The sequence below is a fragment of the Ricinus communis genome, chromosome 4 (assembly GCF_019578655.1).
Source record: "Ricinus communis isolate WT05 ecotype wild-type chromosome 4, ASM1957865v1, whole genome shotgun sequence".
NCBI classification, from domain to species: Eukaryota; Viridiplantae; Streptophyta; class Magnoliopsida; order Malpighiales; family Euphorbiaceae; genus Ricinus; species Ricinus communis.
In genome coordinates, this window is record NC_063259.1 from 28,144,584 (window position 1) to 28,162,389 (window position 17,806).

At 31.6% G+C, this 17,806-nt stretch overlaps 3 protein-coding genes across 3 annotated transcripts; 1 reads left to right on the forward strand and 2 right to left on the reverse strand.

The window, feature by feature from the left end:
• Positions 1–358: 358 nt before the first annotated feature.
• On the reverse strand, positions 359–3,615 carry LOC107262124 (membrane-anchored ubiquitin-fold protein 3). The gene is made up of 4 exons (XM_015725907.3): positions 3,472–3,615; positions 3,138–3,351; positions 1,660–1,830; positions 359–725 (listed from the first exon to the last, which is right to left on the reverse strand). The coding sequence occupies exons 2-4, from the start codon at positions 3,265–3,267 to the stop codon at positions 673–675; spliced, it is 354 nt and encodes a 117-aa protein (XP_015581393.1). The 5' UTR covers positions 3,268–3,351; positions 3,472–3,615; the 3' UTR covers positions 359–672.
• Positions 3,616–3,662: 47 nt separating this feature from the next.
• On the forward strand, positions 3,663–8,806 carry LOC8269178 (RNA pseudouridine synthase 7). Its single transcript, XM_002511083.3, has 12 exons — positions 3,663–3,894; positions 4,002–4,045; positions 4,132–4,209; positions 4,291–4,391; positions 4,500–4,587; positions 5,058–5,136; positions 5,334–5,416; positions 5,814–5,879; positions 6,295–6,351; positions 7,129–7,254; positions 7,637–7,869; positions 8,512–8,806. Exons 1-12 carry the CDS (start codon positions 3,795–3,797, stop codon positions 8,612–8,614), a joined length of 1,158 nt encoding a protein of 385 aa, XP_002511129.1. The 5' UTR covers positions 3,663–3,794; the 3' UTR covers positions 8,615–8,806.
• Positions 8,807–10,649: 1,843 nt separating this feature from the next.
• LOC8269177 (bidirectional sugar transporter SWEET10) lies at positions 10,650–12,350 on the reverse strand. The gene is made up of 6 exons (XM_002511082.4): positions 12,171–12,350; positions 12,011–12,047; positions 11,700–11,910; positions 11,426–11,587; positions 11,205–11,324; positions 10,650–11,111 (listed from the first exon to the last, which is right to left on the reverse strand). The coding sequence occupies exons 1-6, from the start codon at positions 12,211–12,213 to the stop codon at positions 10,845–10,847; spliced, it is 840 nt and encodes a 279-aa protein (XP_002511128.1). The 5' UTR covers positions 12,214–12,350; the 3' UTR covers positions 10,650–10,844.
• Positions 12,351–17,806: the final 5,456 nt, after the last annotated feature.

Sequence of the window (17,806 nt, forward strand, 5' to 3'; positions counted from 1 at the left end):
ATGCTATGTTCCTTCACAACTTGAGGCCGGGCCGACAAACTCGGCACATGCTAAAGAAAATGTCCAACATAAAATATGGCAGCTGAGAAAGCGTTTCCGCAGATTTAAAGCCTAAATCTTTTGTACTACTAGCGATTGAAATAACCCCTGTTTATCCTTTTTCTTATTGATATGTGATCCTCCTCACTTCTATTGCAATGAGCATTTTCAAAATTGTCTTTTCATCACTCATTCACCTTGAAAGCTTTTTTATTATATTGGATTGTAACAACTTAATCTACAGATTCCATACACCTCTGGCGGCCCCACACCTTGTCAAATGTCAACCGCACCTTCTGTGTTAATTACAGAAGATAAATTGACTCGCAAGTCCAATCACAATCTTGCCATAATATCATAAAATACATACAAGGTATTTCCGTTGCAATTTTGATTGTTGTGGATCTTGTCTTCACATCATGGGTCTATACAGCTTTCTACTACTGTTACAAAGCATTTGCGGTCTCCAAAAAAAGACAAGAAAAAGAAAGATGCAGATCTTTTAGGAAATATAAACACATCACTCTGACACAGTAGTCGTGCACATGAATACAGCAACAAACAATATGGATTGTTTCAAAGAAAACAATTACTGTACCTAAAGCATTTCCCCAAATATCTACACATCTGCCTTCATAAAATGGAGCACGAGCACACAATTTTCCTGGGATTATCGACCTTCTTTTCTGTTAAAAAGGTTGCCAAAAATATGTTAATATGAGATTTTTGAGCAACTTACTTTAAAAGAAAATCATGAATGAAACAACTAGATCAATTTCCAAATAAATCCCAAAAACGTTCAGACTAAAGGAAGCCTGTATAGTTGTACCATTTTTCTTTTTTCTTTTTAAAATACAAATAAGGGGAGGAGAACTCAAACTTGTAACCTTACACAAGTTGAGATATCTATCACTAGACTAAGCCTTTGAATGCTAATAGTTGAACTAGGTCAAGATGCAGAGTCTTAGCATTATCAAATTCAACCTGAAACCAATACTGCATAAACAAGGGAAATTACAAATATGAATAGGGTTCTGTAATGTGCAAAAAGTAACTAGTTGATGCTCCATTTTAAATGCCAAAACAAGAAATTAAGTGATGTTCATCTTGTTTGCCCAACAGATGGGCACACAGCTGCATGCATGTTAAAAACATAGACAATTTACATATATGTTAATACATATTCCAAAAGCATGGAGAAGACACTTTGTAGTCTGCGACTTTCATTAGAACCTATAAAGTCAAGTCCTTTTAAACTCTGTTCATTAATGAACGTTTAAGTACCACAATGAAAAGTTTAAAGGGACTTCAAAATCATGAACCACCCAAGCATTGCCTGAACCATGAAGTCTACTAATTTGAAATCTCAACTAAACCTAAAACTGGATATCTGTACGCATACATAAGACAATACTATATTTCCAGCTGAAAACTAGTCATCATAAAATTTTAAATCTCAGTTCTCAGCAAGAAACGGTTACCACCTTCCCATGTCTAAATTAGCCATTAGATCATCTTATTCATTGCCATCAAGTCCATATAACCACCAAGGTAAGCTACATGACAATTGAGAGGACAAAAGGAAATTTCATGAGCAAAGATGATTAAGACACTGACTACCTTTTTTTGTTTTTGCTAGAGATGGCTGTACAACAACATGCATTATGATGATTCCCCCTGCAACTTCACCAAAAGGTGTCGTACACTGACCAACAGTTTTGTTGTTATCCAAAATTTTGCCTGAACTTATCAATTTCACTTCCGTCACTGCTTTTGGAGTAATTGTTTTACCTAGAAAGAATGTTAATGAAAAGGGATTTAAAAAAACATGTAGCAAAGCACCACAAAACAGAAATCATATTAGATGAAGGATATCCCCATAACGAAAGCCATTATATTTTCCAGAACAGAAGTGAGCTATTGTCTTTTCTGCCCATCCATATTTGACACTTAATCATGCTTGCTTAGAACAAAAGAAAAAAAGGCATCAGCAAAGCCAGGGTTAGATTGATTGAGCATAGTATGAATAGAATCAATAGATCACAATGAAGGACTGTGTTATTCATGTGATTCATAATTAGAGAAGCATGTAGAGCTTCATAGCCTTTGAGCCCCTGTGTTATTCACATGAATACATGCCTTAGCTATTACTAATTCGAGTTATAACTTCAAGATTGAATCTCATAACAATAACCTTCCCGTGTTTCATCCCTTATATGTGTCACTTAGGGACACAAAATAGGTTCCACACGCAAAATAAAAGTTTGTTCTTATTGTTTCTCCAAATTCAAAAAGGTCATGTCTGTCACAGAATCCCTGGTTTTTCTTCTTCTCTCTTCCAAAATCCCGTCTTCGAGCACATATAAACAGTCATGTTGCTTATATTCTCTACTTCAATAACAGTGGATAGATATTACAGTTTGCAATTATGGTAGCTTATATGACTTACATTCTACACTTCAATAATCAATCAACATGCATAACATATTTCATGTGGAGAAAGTATTTCTAAACACCTTCAATTTATGATAGATATATCAATTTAAACATTAATATACACATTCACAGGTTTGTACTTTGTACAGAAAGTACTATGGCCATTTTGAAGTTAAGAGTTACCATGCGCACCAAACCTCAACTCTGGAATAATTTCTCCACTCCACTACTAAATTTCAAATGGATCAATCCATAAACAAATACTCACTTCTTGGAGAATAAATCATCACTGCCTACTTTGGCATCTCTCTAAATTTCCCAATCATTTCTAAGCTTAGATTTGCATTATAGGTAACATAAAAATTGAAATCATATCCAAAATATGCAGAGAATGTTGAAATCCTGAGCCAAAATATTTTCTTTACAGCCAGTTTTTTTTCCAGATGCTATAATTATTGATAAAATTCATCTAAACTATAAATTTCTTCATGAATATACTAAGTATACTCCAAAAGAACTGGGAAGTCAGATAAAATTATTTATTAAGAAAATGAAAACAGTATACTTAGCCGATTCAATAAATAAATAAAAAATACAGCAAAAGAGCCCAAAACATTCAATAAGAGTAATACAAAAAAGAAGAGAGCGAAAAGATGATAAACCTTTCGGCCAATCGGATACAATTCTCTGCTTAAGCATATCAACAGTGGACGCGGATGAGTAACTAAACGGCCCGATATCCGACCCATCGTAAAGCCTAAATTTTATATCAATCAAATCCTCTTCCGGCATTTGACTTCACTTTACCAATCAATTTCTTCCACGTATTCTCTTCTTACTTTGAGAATATATTATATAAGCTCCTCAAAATTTACACTGAAATTATAGAAAAAAATCCAACAAAGATTAATAGATCCTAATTGCAAATTCAGCGTTTACTCAACATTTTTACATGCTAATTATGAAAGAGAATTCGAAATTGATTCAAATTCAAACCTTTTTCGAATTCCCGGTTGGTAGCTTAAGCGAGACCAAGCATCTATGTCGATTTTTCTTTTTTCTTTTTTCCTTCTGTGGCCGGTTTTTGAAAAGATAGGTGCGCTTTGTTGGTGAACTGAAGAAGACTAACCGACAGGAAACGACGCTGTTTCTTGTTTTTATTATTTATCTAAAAAGATGATAGTCTTTACCCAAAAGATAAAGTTCGAACGACGTCGTATGAGGCAGCGAACTCCACGACATGGCGTTTTCATCTGCTAGTCAACTCAGTCTGCTTACCATACTCTGCTCGTAAAGAGGTGCCAGTAGAGGAGAAAAAGATGAAGAGAAAGAGAGAAGAAGAAAACAAAAACGACATGGAGATAGTATGGCAAACGCCAGCCAATCCACCTGAGAAACACGATTACATTTTTCGCGATGGTTAATCTTTAATAACAACAATGATATTGTTTTATTTCAATTTTCGGTGTATCTTCGTTTAATAGCAACTTAAATAAACCCGATTTCTTTTGGCGGGAACTTTGCAGGGAGGCGCCACGTCAGACCTTACTATTTCGAGTTCATTTCTCATGTCAGTTTTTTTGACTATCGTTATATTAAACTTTCACATATGTCCTTTTACAAAACCCTAATTTGAATGTTTATTTATTTGCACAGGCTAAGAATCGTTGGGCGGGAAAGACGATTGTTGATTTATTCGCGGAAGAGTTCAAAGGCAGACCTTACGATTACTATGTATGTAGATTTTTAGTAGAGTCCAGTTGCTTTATAATTGAAACTTATCTTAATAAAACAGAAAAAATAATTGTTATTTAGGTTAGTGCTGTTAAATGTGGAAGGATACAAGTTGATGGGGAGACCGTGCCTGTTTCCTATATAGTGAAATCATCGCAAAAGATAAGCCATTTCTTGCACAGGTTAATGAATATAATCTTTTATAGTGAAATTACCTTTTCTTTCTTTTTTGCTCAAATTGTACTTTTCATAGTTATCAAAACTTGTAATTGATGTTACAAAGGTTGTAGGCATGAACCGCCAGTGACGGCTTGGGATATTCCCGTACTTTATAAAGATCCAGATGTTGTAACTGTTTATAAGCCAGCAACTGTTCCTGTAAGTCTTTAGTGGCATGTTTCTCTTTCTCTTATAAAACTTTTATTTAAGGTTCTTGTCAATCTATTTGATGTTTTTAAAAGAAATATCTGTTGCTTTATTGACTGAATGTTGCTTTTTAGGTGGCTTTGTTCAATTCTAGGGTATGTTTAGGGTACTCTACTTATGTGAGCGTTATCTATCTTTTCTATTGACTTGAATTTTACTCTGCAAGTAAATTTCATTCTGCAAGTCTTTTTGGTTTATGTTTTGGCATTTGTTTAAAAGAGATGTCTTTGTCATAGGAATGACTAGCGTCTATTATAAGATCAATTGGATGGTCAGGTTTTCTAGTTACTTTTTAGTTCATTATGGGAATGGCGGTGATGTTAAATTGAGAGAGAGTGGAAACTCTTTCCATGCATAAAATTTTGATGTATATTAGGTTCTATTGCTCTGCTGAATGTGCGTTGCCTATATCTATTATGCAGGTGCATCCTTGTGGTCAATATCGTAAGAACACTGTTGTTGGCATTCTGCAGGCTGAACATAATTTAGCACCTCTTTTTCGTATCCAAACTTGATAATTTGAAAGCAAGTACTGTAAATGTACATTTTAATTAATCCTTTATAGCTCTCAAATTTATGGATTGAGTCTTTTAATATGGTTCCTTTTCTGAATCTTCTTTTCTTTGACGTTGTTGGAGGAATATATTCCCTGCAATTTTTTCCATTTCAGCTGTCTTTCTCTTAACATTTTATGTCAGCGGTTCATCGATTAGATCGGCTCGTCTCTGGACTCCTTATCTTGGCTAGAAATGCTTTAAAGGCAGACCTTTTCAGGCAAGAGGTAAAGCTCTCAAGGATTATACTTGATAAGTTGATATGGAAATATTTAAGATTTTCCTCTCCTCTCCTGTCCTCCTTGCTTCTTTGTGTTTGTGCCCACATACCCAAGGAGAAAATATGCAGTGCTATGGATTGCAGACAAAATATTGTTGAACTGAATATTATTCTTCAGTGTCATTTTAGAATGATTAAGGGCAGTTCTATGGGCATTGTGTTTACTTAGACTGCCCCGTGAAATGCATTGCCGAGCTGGGTAGACATTGCAAACTGGAAAGTATTACTTATATTGCTGAACTGGATATCTTGCTTGGCAATTGGCGTCTCCCTTACTGTTCATTAGTTACACAATTATGATTAGGTAATAGAAATAATACCATCTTAAATTAGAATTGCTGCAGATTGAAGCTGGTATGGTGCAGAAACAGTATGTTGCAAAGGTAGTCGGGGTATTTCCAGAGGATGAGGTATACTCTCTTTAAGGCCAGTGCTATGCATACTTAATATCCAAATTTGATGACTTTAAGCTAAACATTCTTGAAAATGCCAGTAATAAAATGAACTTCTTAGTGGCATACTTATTGCTAATAAATGGATGACCAAATTTGTGATCCTTTTGTGTAATTGCATTATAAAGAAAACTGCAAGCATAGAGAATTCAAATATTTGAAATGGTGAGTTAATATAGCCTCTTGGCAGAGCTGGTTGGCATTAAAAGGACAATCAACTGCTAGCTGGTACAATATATGAGTAGAAGTTTAGCTAAATTCTGAATGTCTCACACGTGGAAACATATTTCTATTGCAAAATGTATTGACATCTTAACTAAAGTTTAGGCACTTGCCTTACGTGTTTGACATTTACTATGCATTCTCATTTCAGCAAGTTGTTGGTGTTAACATAAATTATAATGCTCGAGAAGGAAGAAGCACAGCAGAGGTTAGTCTTCCGTTCATCTCTTTTGTGCAACTGAAATTGAGTTGCTTTTACATTGCATCATATGCTTCGATGATTTTCCATATACAGGTATAGGTTCAAGCATAGAAATGCATGTAGTTGATGGGGGTCTGTCAGTTGTAGGATATAATGCTCTCAAAGGTTATCCAAGCATTGAGGTCAATCCCATGTCAGTGGTCTAATATATCTTGTGTTTCCTTTTAGAGTGGAGGACCTGGAGGTGGAATTCTTATTCATTTTTTGGTTAAATGGACTGCCCATTTAATAAGATGTTGCCTTGGTGTTGTAGGGCTTAGACAATCAATAAACAACATTCTGATTGTTTCTGATGTTATATGCTTTCCAGGATAGTTTAAGATGGCTTCAGTAGTCTTCTTTTGCTATAAACTCTTCTGCAGCTCAGTCTGTGCATGTGTGTGATTCTGTGTCTAGATGCTTGAATGCCTGTGTTCTCTTTGTTTTATTTATCCTATTACCGTTGTGATCCAATAGGAAATCTTAATGAGATCCTACAATAGTGTGTAGTTTCAATTTCCAAGATTATGGTGCTTCTAAGTGATAACTTATGGAGTAAGGGAAATGGACTCCTCTTGAATGCGGTGCTATTCCCCTTCTTCATGATGCTCACAAGTTGGTGAGCTTCATCTGAGTTTTACTTAGTCTGTAGCTCTATCTATTTGTAACAACTACTTTTTTTTCCCATCTCTTTAACCTCAAATATAGAAAGTATGAAGTGTTTTTATTTAAAATTTAATGCAGGTTGGCAACTCTTGTGTTGATTCGCCTCCTAAGGGAAAGACTGCATGTACCAAGTTTACAAGAATTAGTACCAATGGAACTCATAGCATTGTTTTGTGTAAACCAATCACTGGCCGAACTCATCAAGTAAGAGAATATACAGACTACAGAAGCAATGTTAGATAACCTATAACGGAAACTGCAATTGAATAAAATCTGAAATGGGATACGCCGACTCCAAATCGTGTTGAAACTATGGTAGTTGGGCAATGGTACCAGAGTTTAGATCTTGTTACTAAAAGAATTGTATAACTGTTGGGAAGAAATATTTAAAATCTGAACTTTCATATTTCTTTGGCCTGAAAACGTTCTTCGACACACTTGGACGAGAATGAGCATCAATTAGATCTGCCTCATCTTTTTTGCAGCTAAAATGGAGTTCAATAAAATCATATAAGCAGTTTCCTTTAGGTTTATTTGGATGGAGATGCTATCTGTACACTGATAATTCTCTCTTCTTTCTGTATAGATTCGTGTACATTTGCAGTATACAGGCCATCCCATAGCCAATGACTTTCTTTACCTCTCGGAACATGCTGCCAGTCGTTCTGCTGAAGGAATGAGTGCTGATAGAGCTGCTTGTAGTTCCAGCTATTGTGTAACGCCCCAAGATTTTTGTTCTGATACACATGAAGAGAACTCTGTACAAGATTTCAGCATTGATCCCATGTGTACAAACTGTCCAAATTTGGCTCCAAAAGGGTAAGGGGGCTTCTCTCATGATAAAATGTTTGTCACTATGATATTAGTATGCATCTCCAGTCTCTTCAGTATTCTCACTTGTTGCTGAAATCTTTATGAATGATAACTGGGGCGTGTTATATGGTTGATTATTTCATCATCAGTCACATCATTCTCACGTAGTCATGTCAGAAAACCAGCATCATACAAAAGTTTATACTATTTGAACTTTCGTCATATGCAAATGATAACTGATGCAAGGAGAAATAGAAATAGTAGGGACCTGAAATGCATGTGAAGTCAAAGCTCAAATTCGTAACCATCTTTGCTAACAAAACAAGAAGACACCTAAGACATCCAATAGTTTGAGAACAAGGCAAATTTGATGAAGAAAACAGTTGGAGTTCATTCAATAGTTTTAATCTATGTTGCTTCAGTATTGGAGTTGTTTATGAGCAGTAACCTTTTTTAGGTAAATGAATCATTTGCCTTTGGACTCGCTACCCTTTTAAGCACTTATGCTTGTTTCTGCTGCTGCTTCTTTGATTGCTAAAATTGCTCATGAGTCAGTGCCACGAATGAGTCTATTCGTTCATTCTTTAATGTGTTATTTTCTCACACTGATAGTTATGTACGTAGTCTGAGTTTGTATTTTGTTTGCAGCTATGACGTGTATGAAGAGTGTTTATGGCTACATTGTGTGCAATATTCTGGACCTGGATGGGTTTATGAATGCCCGTATCCGGATTGGGCAATTCTTAGTTAAAGGGTTTGTGGTCTTTTATCCCCCCCTGAGATATTCTTTTGAATCGATGATGCATGGTCATCGCGCACAAGTTTTGCCAAGTTGCGACTTGTGATTCCCCATGGAAAAGATTGTTTGAGAACACAATTTTGTACCTTAGTCTGATAAGGAATTTGATTATTTTATGTGCATGCACATTCTTTTTTGTGATCATTTTCTTTTTGCAAATTAAAATGGCTGAATATAAAACAAGCTGATACAGATCTACAGTTTTACACTTAAGATATTGGACCTGATGCTGAAATGGAGGTTGCTTTTGCTGCTACAATGAGATTAAGACAAAAGAACATGGAAAAGAAAGAAATAAGAGATGAAAAGAGGGAGGCCTTCTTAAAGAAAATAGGGAGAGTGAAAATAAGTTGTTTTATTAAAAAATGTAGAACCAAGCATATTAACAAAAGTAAGAGGAGTTGAATTGAATTAAAGCCAAAAATGTTACATTTCATGTTAAAAAGGACACAAGTTAACCTAAGAAATTGATTTTATTTAAGACAAACATAAAGTAAAATAGAATTTAATATTATATTTAGGTGAAATTTATTAAGAAATTTGATTTTATTTAAAAATTTTTTATAAAAAAATAAAATAGAAATAATAAATATGGACATTTTAATGTTTTGTAATATATAATCAAACTAATATGAAATTTATTTGGTAATTATATCTATTTTATTAAAATTTAGTTTAACGATAATTAATTTCATACAAATTTGATTATATAGAATTTTAAATTAATTTTGCTTAATTCAAATCACATAAACCTTTTGAATTTAAAAAATTAATTTCATAAATTTTAACACATGAATTGAAACATATTCTAAGACATAATATATTATTGCACAATCATGCACCTATTTTCTGAATACTCTTTATCCTGGATTTCTAAAAGTTATAATAGAGTAGCTCATGCTTCTGCTTTCTATGGTGTCTTAGTCGCTCAAGACCTCTGTTTTTTCTGGCTTTTAGCCATTTAATATATCGTCCTTTTTCTAAAGAAAACTGGAAAAGACATATTTGATTTGTAAAAAAATACTTTTTTAAAATAAAATTCTTGGTCAATGAGAATTACTCGTTCCTTTCCCCCTTAAGAAAAATACATTTTTCATTTCCAATAAAAATCAAGTAAAACTAATTATTACATAATTAAATTAAAATAAATATTATCATTTAAAATTATAAATAAAAATAATTTAAAATAATAATTAATTATTAATATTAAGTAATTAAAATATTTTTATTCTATTTCTTATTCGTAATTCAATCTTACAACTTATGAAAATCTTTATTCTACCCTTAAATTCTTTATAAAAAAAATAAAAAAAGGAAAAATTCTAGTTCTAATAAACTGAAAAGAGAGAAGAAAAGCATGGAAATTGAGTATTGAGTTTGGGTGCATTTAGTCCCAATCAATCTCATGAGTGGAACAAAAGCAATAGCGGATGACAATAAGTGACGAGTAAGAGAAGTTAGTAGTGGTAGTGCACTGCAGACCTTATCTAATCTAATACTAATACTAATATCATTCCCACGTCGAACCCCATACATTCTAACCAGTAGTTCAAGTGTACGTTGCATCACCTCTTCCTTTTGTTTTCTTTTCAGTTCCCATTTTATTTTAATATAATCAAACGTAAAGGAAACAAGTCCTCTATTATTAAATTCTTGAATTCTTTTGAGTTGAAGTTCATATCATAAACCAATACCTTTATACTTAATCATACTTCTTTCTCTTTACTTTCTGTTATCAGAATTTTGCCATCTATCATTTTATCTAATCCTCCATGATTACATGTGCCAATCACATAACATTACATTTTCACATCTCATGCAATGGGAAAGTTGTCATTCACTCTCTCAATTAATGTAATCATATGTCATTTTCTAAAAGTTGATTACATGTTATATAACTGTAACTCGTTCCATGTAATTAATTTACTAATTCCATCTGAGTTAGATTGAATCTGATTAAACAAGAAACCAATTAAAGCTGATCTTGTATCATAAAATTATATTAAAATTATATTTTATTCTTGTCGAGAAACACAAATTACATATGTATACGGAAATGGAGATATTGAGAAGAGCACAATGTACCCTTCCTTTCGCTTTCTTTAACTAGATAACCGCAATTGCATGCGAAGTTAATTAATTATAATACACTCGTCCAGCGCAGTATATGATTTTCTTCTTGTTAAACTGTGTTCGTGGCATCCTTGTCTTCTCTGTTGATTTGCATGGTCTGCTGTTCTTCACGATCATTCCTGCTATGTGCAACAGTTGTTGCGTTCGGCTCGCAGCAGCTGACTCTAGTATTCAGCTTTGCGACGTCAATGATACTGTGTTGATTAGGCAATTCATTAGCTTTTTGGTCATCATCCCCAGTTTTCTTTGGGTTCCTGTAGATCAGATAAAGAATCATCTGGAGTACACCGAACATGAATCCCAGTATGTTTGGAACCTGTCAAGTACAAATGCATGAGGAAGAAGAAGATGTTAGTTACAGCAACGAAAAGCAAAGAAAGTTACTGACATGTCATTAATGAGCACTTACAGCAACGTAAAGATCTTTCTTTAGAAAACCATAGAAGAACCACATAACTGCGCTCAAGGTAAGAAAGAATGATAAAGAGAATGGCATGAACTCTACGCTTTTGGTTTTGATCACTTTCCTCTGTAATATAAAAAAGAAATCTGAAGGTTAAATTATGGTTTCTATATATATCTGAGGAAAATAAGCATTTCCTCTGAGGAATGGATAATAGAACAGCTTACCACAATGGCGAGAGGTGCAACGAATACGCATAGAGCAAATACCATACAAATCCATCCCAAAAGTTGGACACGCTTTTGGCCATGGGTTAGGAACATGGCTATGACGCATATGGAGCCAAACGCAAAAATATTGAGCGAAAGCACAAGTTTTGTGGTAAAAAGCTGAACCAAAATTGAAACGAAATTACTTAGTAAAAAGGGTACTTATTTTATATAAAGAAAATGGGGAAATTCGGAACTATTTTTAATGGGATACATGCGGAACGGAACGTACCCTATCCTTCTTGACTGCATAGAACAGATATATGGCAATGTAAGCAGTTTCCATAAAAAATGCAAAGGAGTTGATGGTGATGAGAAGGGTGGCATCATTTGCAAAAATTGCATAGAACAACCAAAGCGTTGCACTAAATAGTGCAATCACATATGGAATAGATTGAAACCCTTCACTTGTTTTCTTCTTGCAAATTTGATAAAAAGTTGGCCTGTACATCATCATCATCATATATATTTCAAATGATTAGTATCATAGTATATGCAATTCTATGTGTTGCTTGTAATGAGATTAATTTTCACAGGACTTACATTGGAGCAAGGCAGACCAGAAAGGAGATGATATTACCTAATCAAATTTAGCAGCAGCAAAAGTAAACAAGAATTAGTTCCTTCTGATGGAAACGATTACTTGCAAAGAATATAGCAGCAGCAAGGGCTAAAAAGGAGAGGAGGGACTTGTAATTATTACCTAAAAGGCCAAAAGCGAAAGCCAATGTCAAGTGGAAGGCCATCTTAGCAACTTGTATAACAGAAACCAAGGAAGAGTTTCTCTTTCTCAATCTCTACTCTCTCAAACAAAAAAGAAGAGCAGGTTGCTCTGAGAGAAACTCCAGCTATAGCTATGCTTAATTTGCTTTGCAGGTTGAGAAACTCTAGCTGGATGTCAAGCATTTATATAGGGAACGAAAGACGGCCAAAGTCCAGTTGCATGGTTAATGCTGATTCCTTATTATTATTATTCTTTTTAATGTGATCCTTTTAACACTATATTTGAATTTGATTAACTAAAGTAATTTATTTTTTAAAAATTTCACAAATAAACTTATATATTTGCTGTGCTAGAGTAACAATTACAAAATGAATGTAGTTTTCGGAATCTATTATAATAAAAATTTATAAAGAGAAGATATGATAAAGAAATAAATAAAATTAGAAAATATAATTTGATTTCATAAATTATATTGAATTACTAATAGAAAATTTTATTTATATATGCAAAAGAATAATTACTGTAGAATAGGAGAAAATAAATAATAGTAAGAATATTTTTATATTATCGGTAGAAATAGAGGGAATAATTTGATATTGTCCCCACCCAAACTAAGTTAAATGCGCACATGCCTCTATTATGTAAGTGTAATTTTCGTTTTTGTGGTCACAAAAGGCAAAAAATAATTAGTGGAGTGAAATGCGTAATTGTGAAGATGAAATTGATCCAATGAGAAATAAGAAGCACGTTTTTTTCACAAACTTATTATTGGCCAGTTGCCATTTATATGAATTAACATTGCGTGCTAAAATCAATTCCAGTATTAAAGGACATTTATTATCAGTATCTATGCGTTTCAAAACTCAATCTTTTACCATATTATATAGTACTTATTTATCTATATAATTTTACATAATATGTATTTCTTTTAATTAATCTCTATATTTACTATGAAATCATTCAATTTTAATTTACATATGCTAAACAATAAATAGTCTTTATATATATTAGATTTATACATCATAAAAAATTTATGATATAATATAAGTTATTAATAAAAAGCTGATCACTATTATATAAAATAATTTACGTGTACCTCTACTAAAAGAAATTATCTTTTCTTTTTAATCAGCGACATAAGTCAGTTCTCATTCATTTTTTTCTTAAATATAATAATATTTTATTTTATTGATTTTTAATCAAAAAATGAAATTGCCAGACTACGCAGAGCTAATCGGATTACCTATTATATTCCAAACGTTAGTTTCTATTACATAGAGCTTTTCTGTCTACTATACACTTGGGTGCTGCTACCTGTTCTTTTAACTAACTCCGCTCAATAATGTTTTATTTTATACATAATTATAATTTGTGGTGGTCATGCTTTAAGAAAAGTTCTGATCATGCCTTAAAAGAGAAATGCAATTAAAACCTGCCAAAAGATAATTGATCCTTTCTTGAGTTCGGACGGGCATGGGAGGAGAAAGAAAAAGGCGTTTTTTTTTTTTTTTTTTTTAATTTTGAAAAATAGAGTTAGGTCACTGGAGGGTAAATCATTAATATAAAAATGAGAAGTTTATTAAGAAATAATGCATAATCTTTTATGATTTGGTCCCAAAATCCAGACTCTAGATAAAGATTAAGATGTGGCTCCCCAAACCCAAATGATGCAACTAAAAAAACTTGATCATACAAATGCATGTTAAAAATCCAAAGCTAATTCTTGTTTTAAAATTTCGTTAAGCTCTAATGGAAATATCAAGTAAAGGGGTAAACCAAAAAAAAAAAAAAAGAAAAGGGGGAAGTGAAGTAAAGGTAAGGTAGGGAGAGCAATTGGTGAAAATTGATTAGGAGCAAAGAAAACATTGGCACAAAAATTGACTTTATCAGTGATGAATTATGATTGTAATTTAAAGAAGCATTTAAGAAGAAAAGTACATAAATAAAGGTAATTAAAGATTCCGCGTTTAGAAACTAGTTAAAGATTTGATTATAATCTTCATTATTTTTCAAACCTATTCATTTCTATTAATTGACTTAATGAACCATCTCCTTTTACTATCGCTATGGTTTTTTTTTTTTTTTTTTGCAGTGGGGTGTCATCCTACCTACAACCTAAATCACTGCCATAACTATCCCACTTCTATTTTCATTTTTTAAAATTAAAAAAAAAAAAAAAAAAAAAGAAGAAACATAGTCATTTGATTATCAGTTACCTTCTTATCATGAACAACGCAGTCCCTATAAATAATTATGTAAGTTATTAAATATTTGATTAGTTGGAGATTAACTCAGAGTGACGTTATTATTTCATTCCATTTGGCTAAGTTAAAAAGAAACTGTGGTATAATTAATTAAATTAATTATTTAAGAAGAGGCGTCATCCTATTACATTCAGCTTTTGATTATACAAAGATAATTATACTCGTGATTCAGCCCAAGCCCGTCTTCGAATTTCGGCGTATGACTTCTGTTGGAAAAGGCTTTGGGCTTGAGTTTCTTACTTTTTATGTTGCTTTCTAAGTTAAATCTCTTTTTAGTTTTTGGGCGAAAGATGTTGCAGTCAGCAGAAAACATTATTTAACGTCAACAATCGAAAGGTCAAGCTAAGGTTATAACCGAGAATATAAGTTGGTCACCTGCATTGTTCCACTAAATTGATGGAAATAACAGAACAAGAAATTCCTTAGTGGATGCTCACTCTCCATTTATGCACCTTCCGCCTTTTGTCAGAATTATTACAATGTTAAAGTTGTACAAACACTTGGTTACAAACAAATGAATGTTTTGGAGTCCAAGTGGCGGAGGTTTACCTGAAAAATGGACATCCATTTCCTTCCGATAGATAGCGGTCAAACTGACTCAACTAGAAACTTCATCCAAACCGATCAATGCACTCTTCCAACTTCTTTTTTTTTTTTTCAAAAGATGCGGTCAATGGTCAGCTTTTAGTTAAACAATCGATAGCCAAATCATTTTTTTTATTTTTTTTATTGTAACAATTTACTTTATATATGCCAACAAATATGAATTCTTAAATAATTTATATGTCTTTTAAGAAAAAGAAAACCACTTTGATCCAATTTTTAGCATAAAATAGATAATTGTGCGCATCTCTACCTACATTTATCTAGTGCAAAAAAAAAAAAGAATTAAACTCTTTTAAGATACTTTTATCACTTAAATTAATTTTTAATAAAATTAAATGGATGTAAATAATAAAGAGACATTTAAATATTTACAAGAAAACACGGCACAATTTTTTTTTATGATGACTGTTTCTACGATTTCTTTTTTATTTTTTTCAAAAAAAATTATTTTTTATTCTTTTCTAAAAAAAATTATTTATATTTTTATTATCAGTATTTTTAAATTTTATTTTAGTTATACCTGCATGTATTTTAAATTTCGTTTGATGTATTATGATATATTTTTAAAATATAAATTTTTATGTCATCAAAACACACTAATTGCAATGAAAAGACATGTAATATAATTTAATTTATAAATACCAAATATAAAGATATAAAATAAAAACGATAAGTATACCTTATTTGGTTAATTTTATAATAATATAAATTAAAATTATATTTTATTAGTATCTTCTAAATATACTTTTTATATTTTCTTTCAAATGAAATTTAAGAAAAAAATATAATAATATTAAATTAAAATAAAAGAAATTTTACTATATTTTAAGTATATCCTTAGTACTATAAAAAAATAAAATGATCTAAAATAAAATATAAATTTATAAAAATATAAATAAACAATAATAGCATTTCGTTATTTTATTAGTATATTTTTAGTTTTTTTTTTATATCTGTAGGTATACTTTTAATATTTATTTTTCTGATAAAATTCTGAAAAAAGAAAAAAGATATAAATAAAAACTAAAGTTATAATAATAATAATAATAAATCCCTTGAGTATTTTGTATATATAAAAAAAATGAAAAAGAAAATTAGAGAAAAAAAACATAAAAGGAAATATCTTTTGAAAAGAAAAACGGTAAAAGAAAAAAATAATTGTTTCGACCGTAATTATTTTTTTCAAAAGACAATAGAACGTTAAAATTCTTCAATAATAAATAGAGGCGAAAGCGACAAGATAATTTTTAACAGGGCTATAACATTTAATTTGTTTTTTGGCCTCTAAATGTAAACCTTTGGAAAAGAAAAAGAACAAATCCTTTTATTATACATGAGCTTGCGATTATAATTATTTTTTAAAATAATTTTGAAGCTTTTGATCCAACAATCTTAATCTCCATTAATCTTGGGTGACTATACCTCTTAATTCAGTGCGATAATATTTTATTTTAAAATGTCATATGATTAAATATCAATAGAGAAAGTTATTGCGTTCATAAATTCCCAAATCCATCTAAAAAGCTTGATTTGCCGATAATCCGCAGCATCATTGACCTCATTAACATTGACATTTTCTGTTTTGTACTTTATTGATATTTATTTATACAATTGAAAAGATTCTTAAGCAATAACTCTAATAAGTATTTGGCTCGAATTTAAATGAGGGATTTCAAAAGTGTATAAATTAAATACCATATAAGATGCCCTTGTAATATATTAAAAAAAATATTAATTAGAAGCTTGGAACACAAATGGACAAAGTCATCATATTAATTTAAACTGATTATGTGTTATTAGTTGATGCCCAAAAGCTTAATTGGATACCTTTGGGTGCTTTAATTATAGCACTATGATTTCTAATAACCTCATTCATTATTTCAAAACAACAGCAAAAGATTGTTTATAATATCTAAAAGTAAAATGGGACTTTTATGTGAAAGAGAAAAATAAAATCTACAAGCGATAACTATTTTGAGAATCCAATCTGATTTAATAATAGTTTGGCAGCTTCTAGGACAGGAAGTCCCCATCTTATCCAAGGATGGATCATATCAGGAACTTTACTTTAAAAAATTTATAAAAGAACAATTTCCTTTTAAGAAAGAAAGGAAATGTGTATTTTCCAATTAGCATAAATATATTCTGCCTAGTGCCAATTAGTGCTGCATGTGATTTCATTCGCAAATTGCATTTGCCTAATTAATTACAGAATTTCCATTCTAAACTCACTGATTATAAACATTAATTAGCAATTTATTGGACTACCAAACCCCATATCTTATCTTATCCAAAGGGCAAGTATCTCTGCAAAGCAATATTTGAGAAGGAAAAACAAAAGAAAGGCACCCATTACCACATACTGCGCTGCTAGTGCTTAGACTAGTGCTATGATCTTAATCAATAACTGGATTTCTATATATAACCAACACAAACTTATATAATTAAACACTCACCCGAAATCCAAATCTATCTATTAATATTAATTCCTCTTAATTATAATGCTGGCAGTCACAAACTAATCAATGAGATCGATCACTACCTAGCTTTTTTTTTTTCTTGTCCTTTTTAGCTCCTCTCTTTTCATTAATTCCTGAAAGCAATAAGAAATAGAAATTATAGAAATAAAACTGCTCAAATAATCGTATATATATATATATATATATATATATATATATATATATATAAGTACAACCCCACCCTCCATACAGGTGGGAAGCAATTTAGATAGGGTGCTTTGAAGAG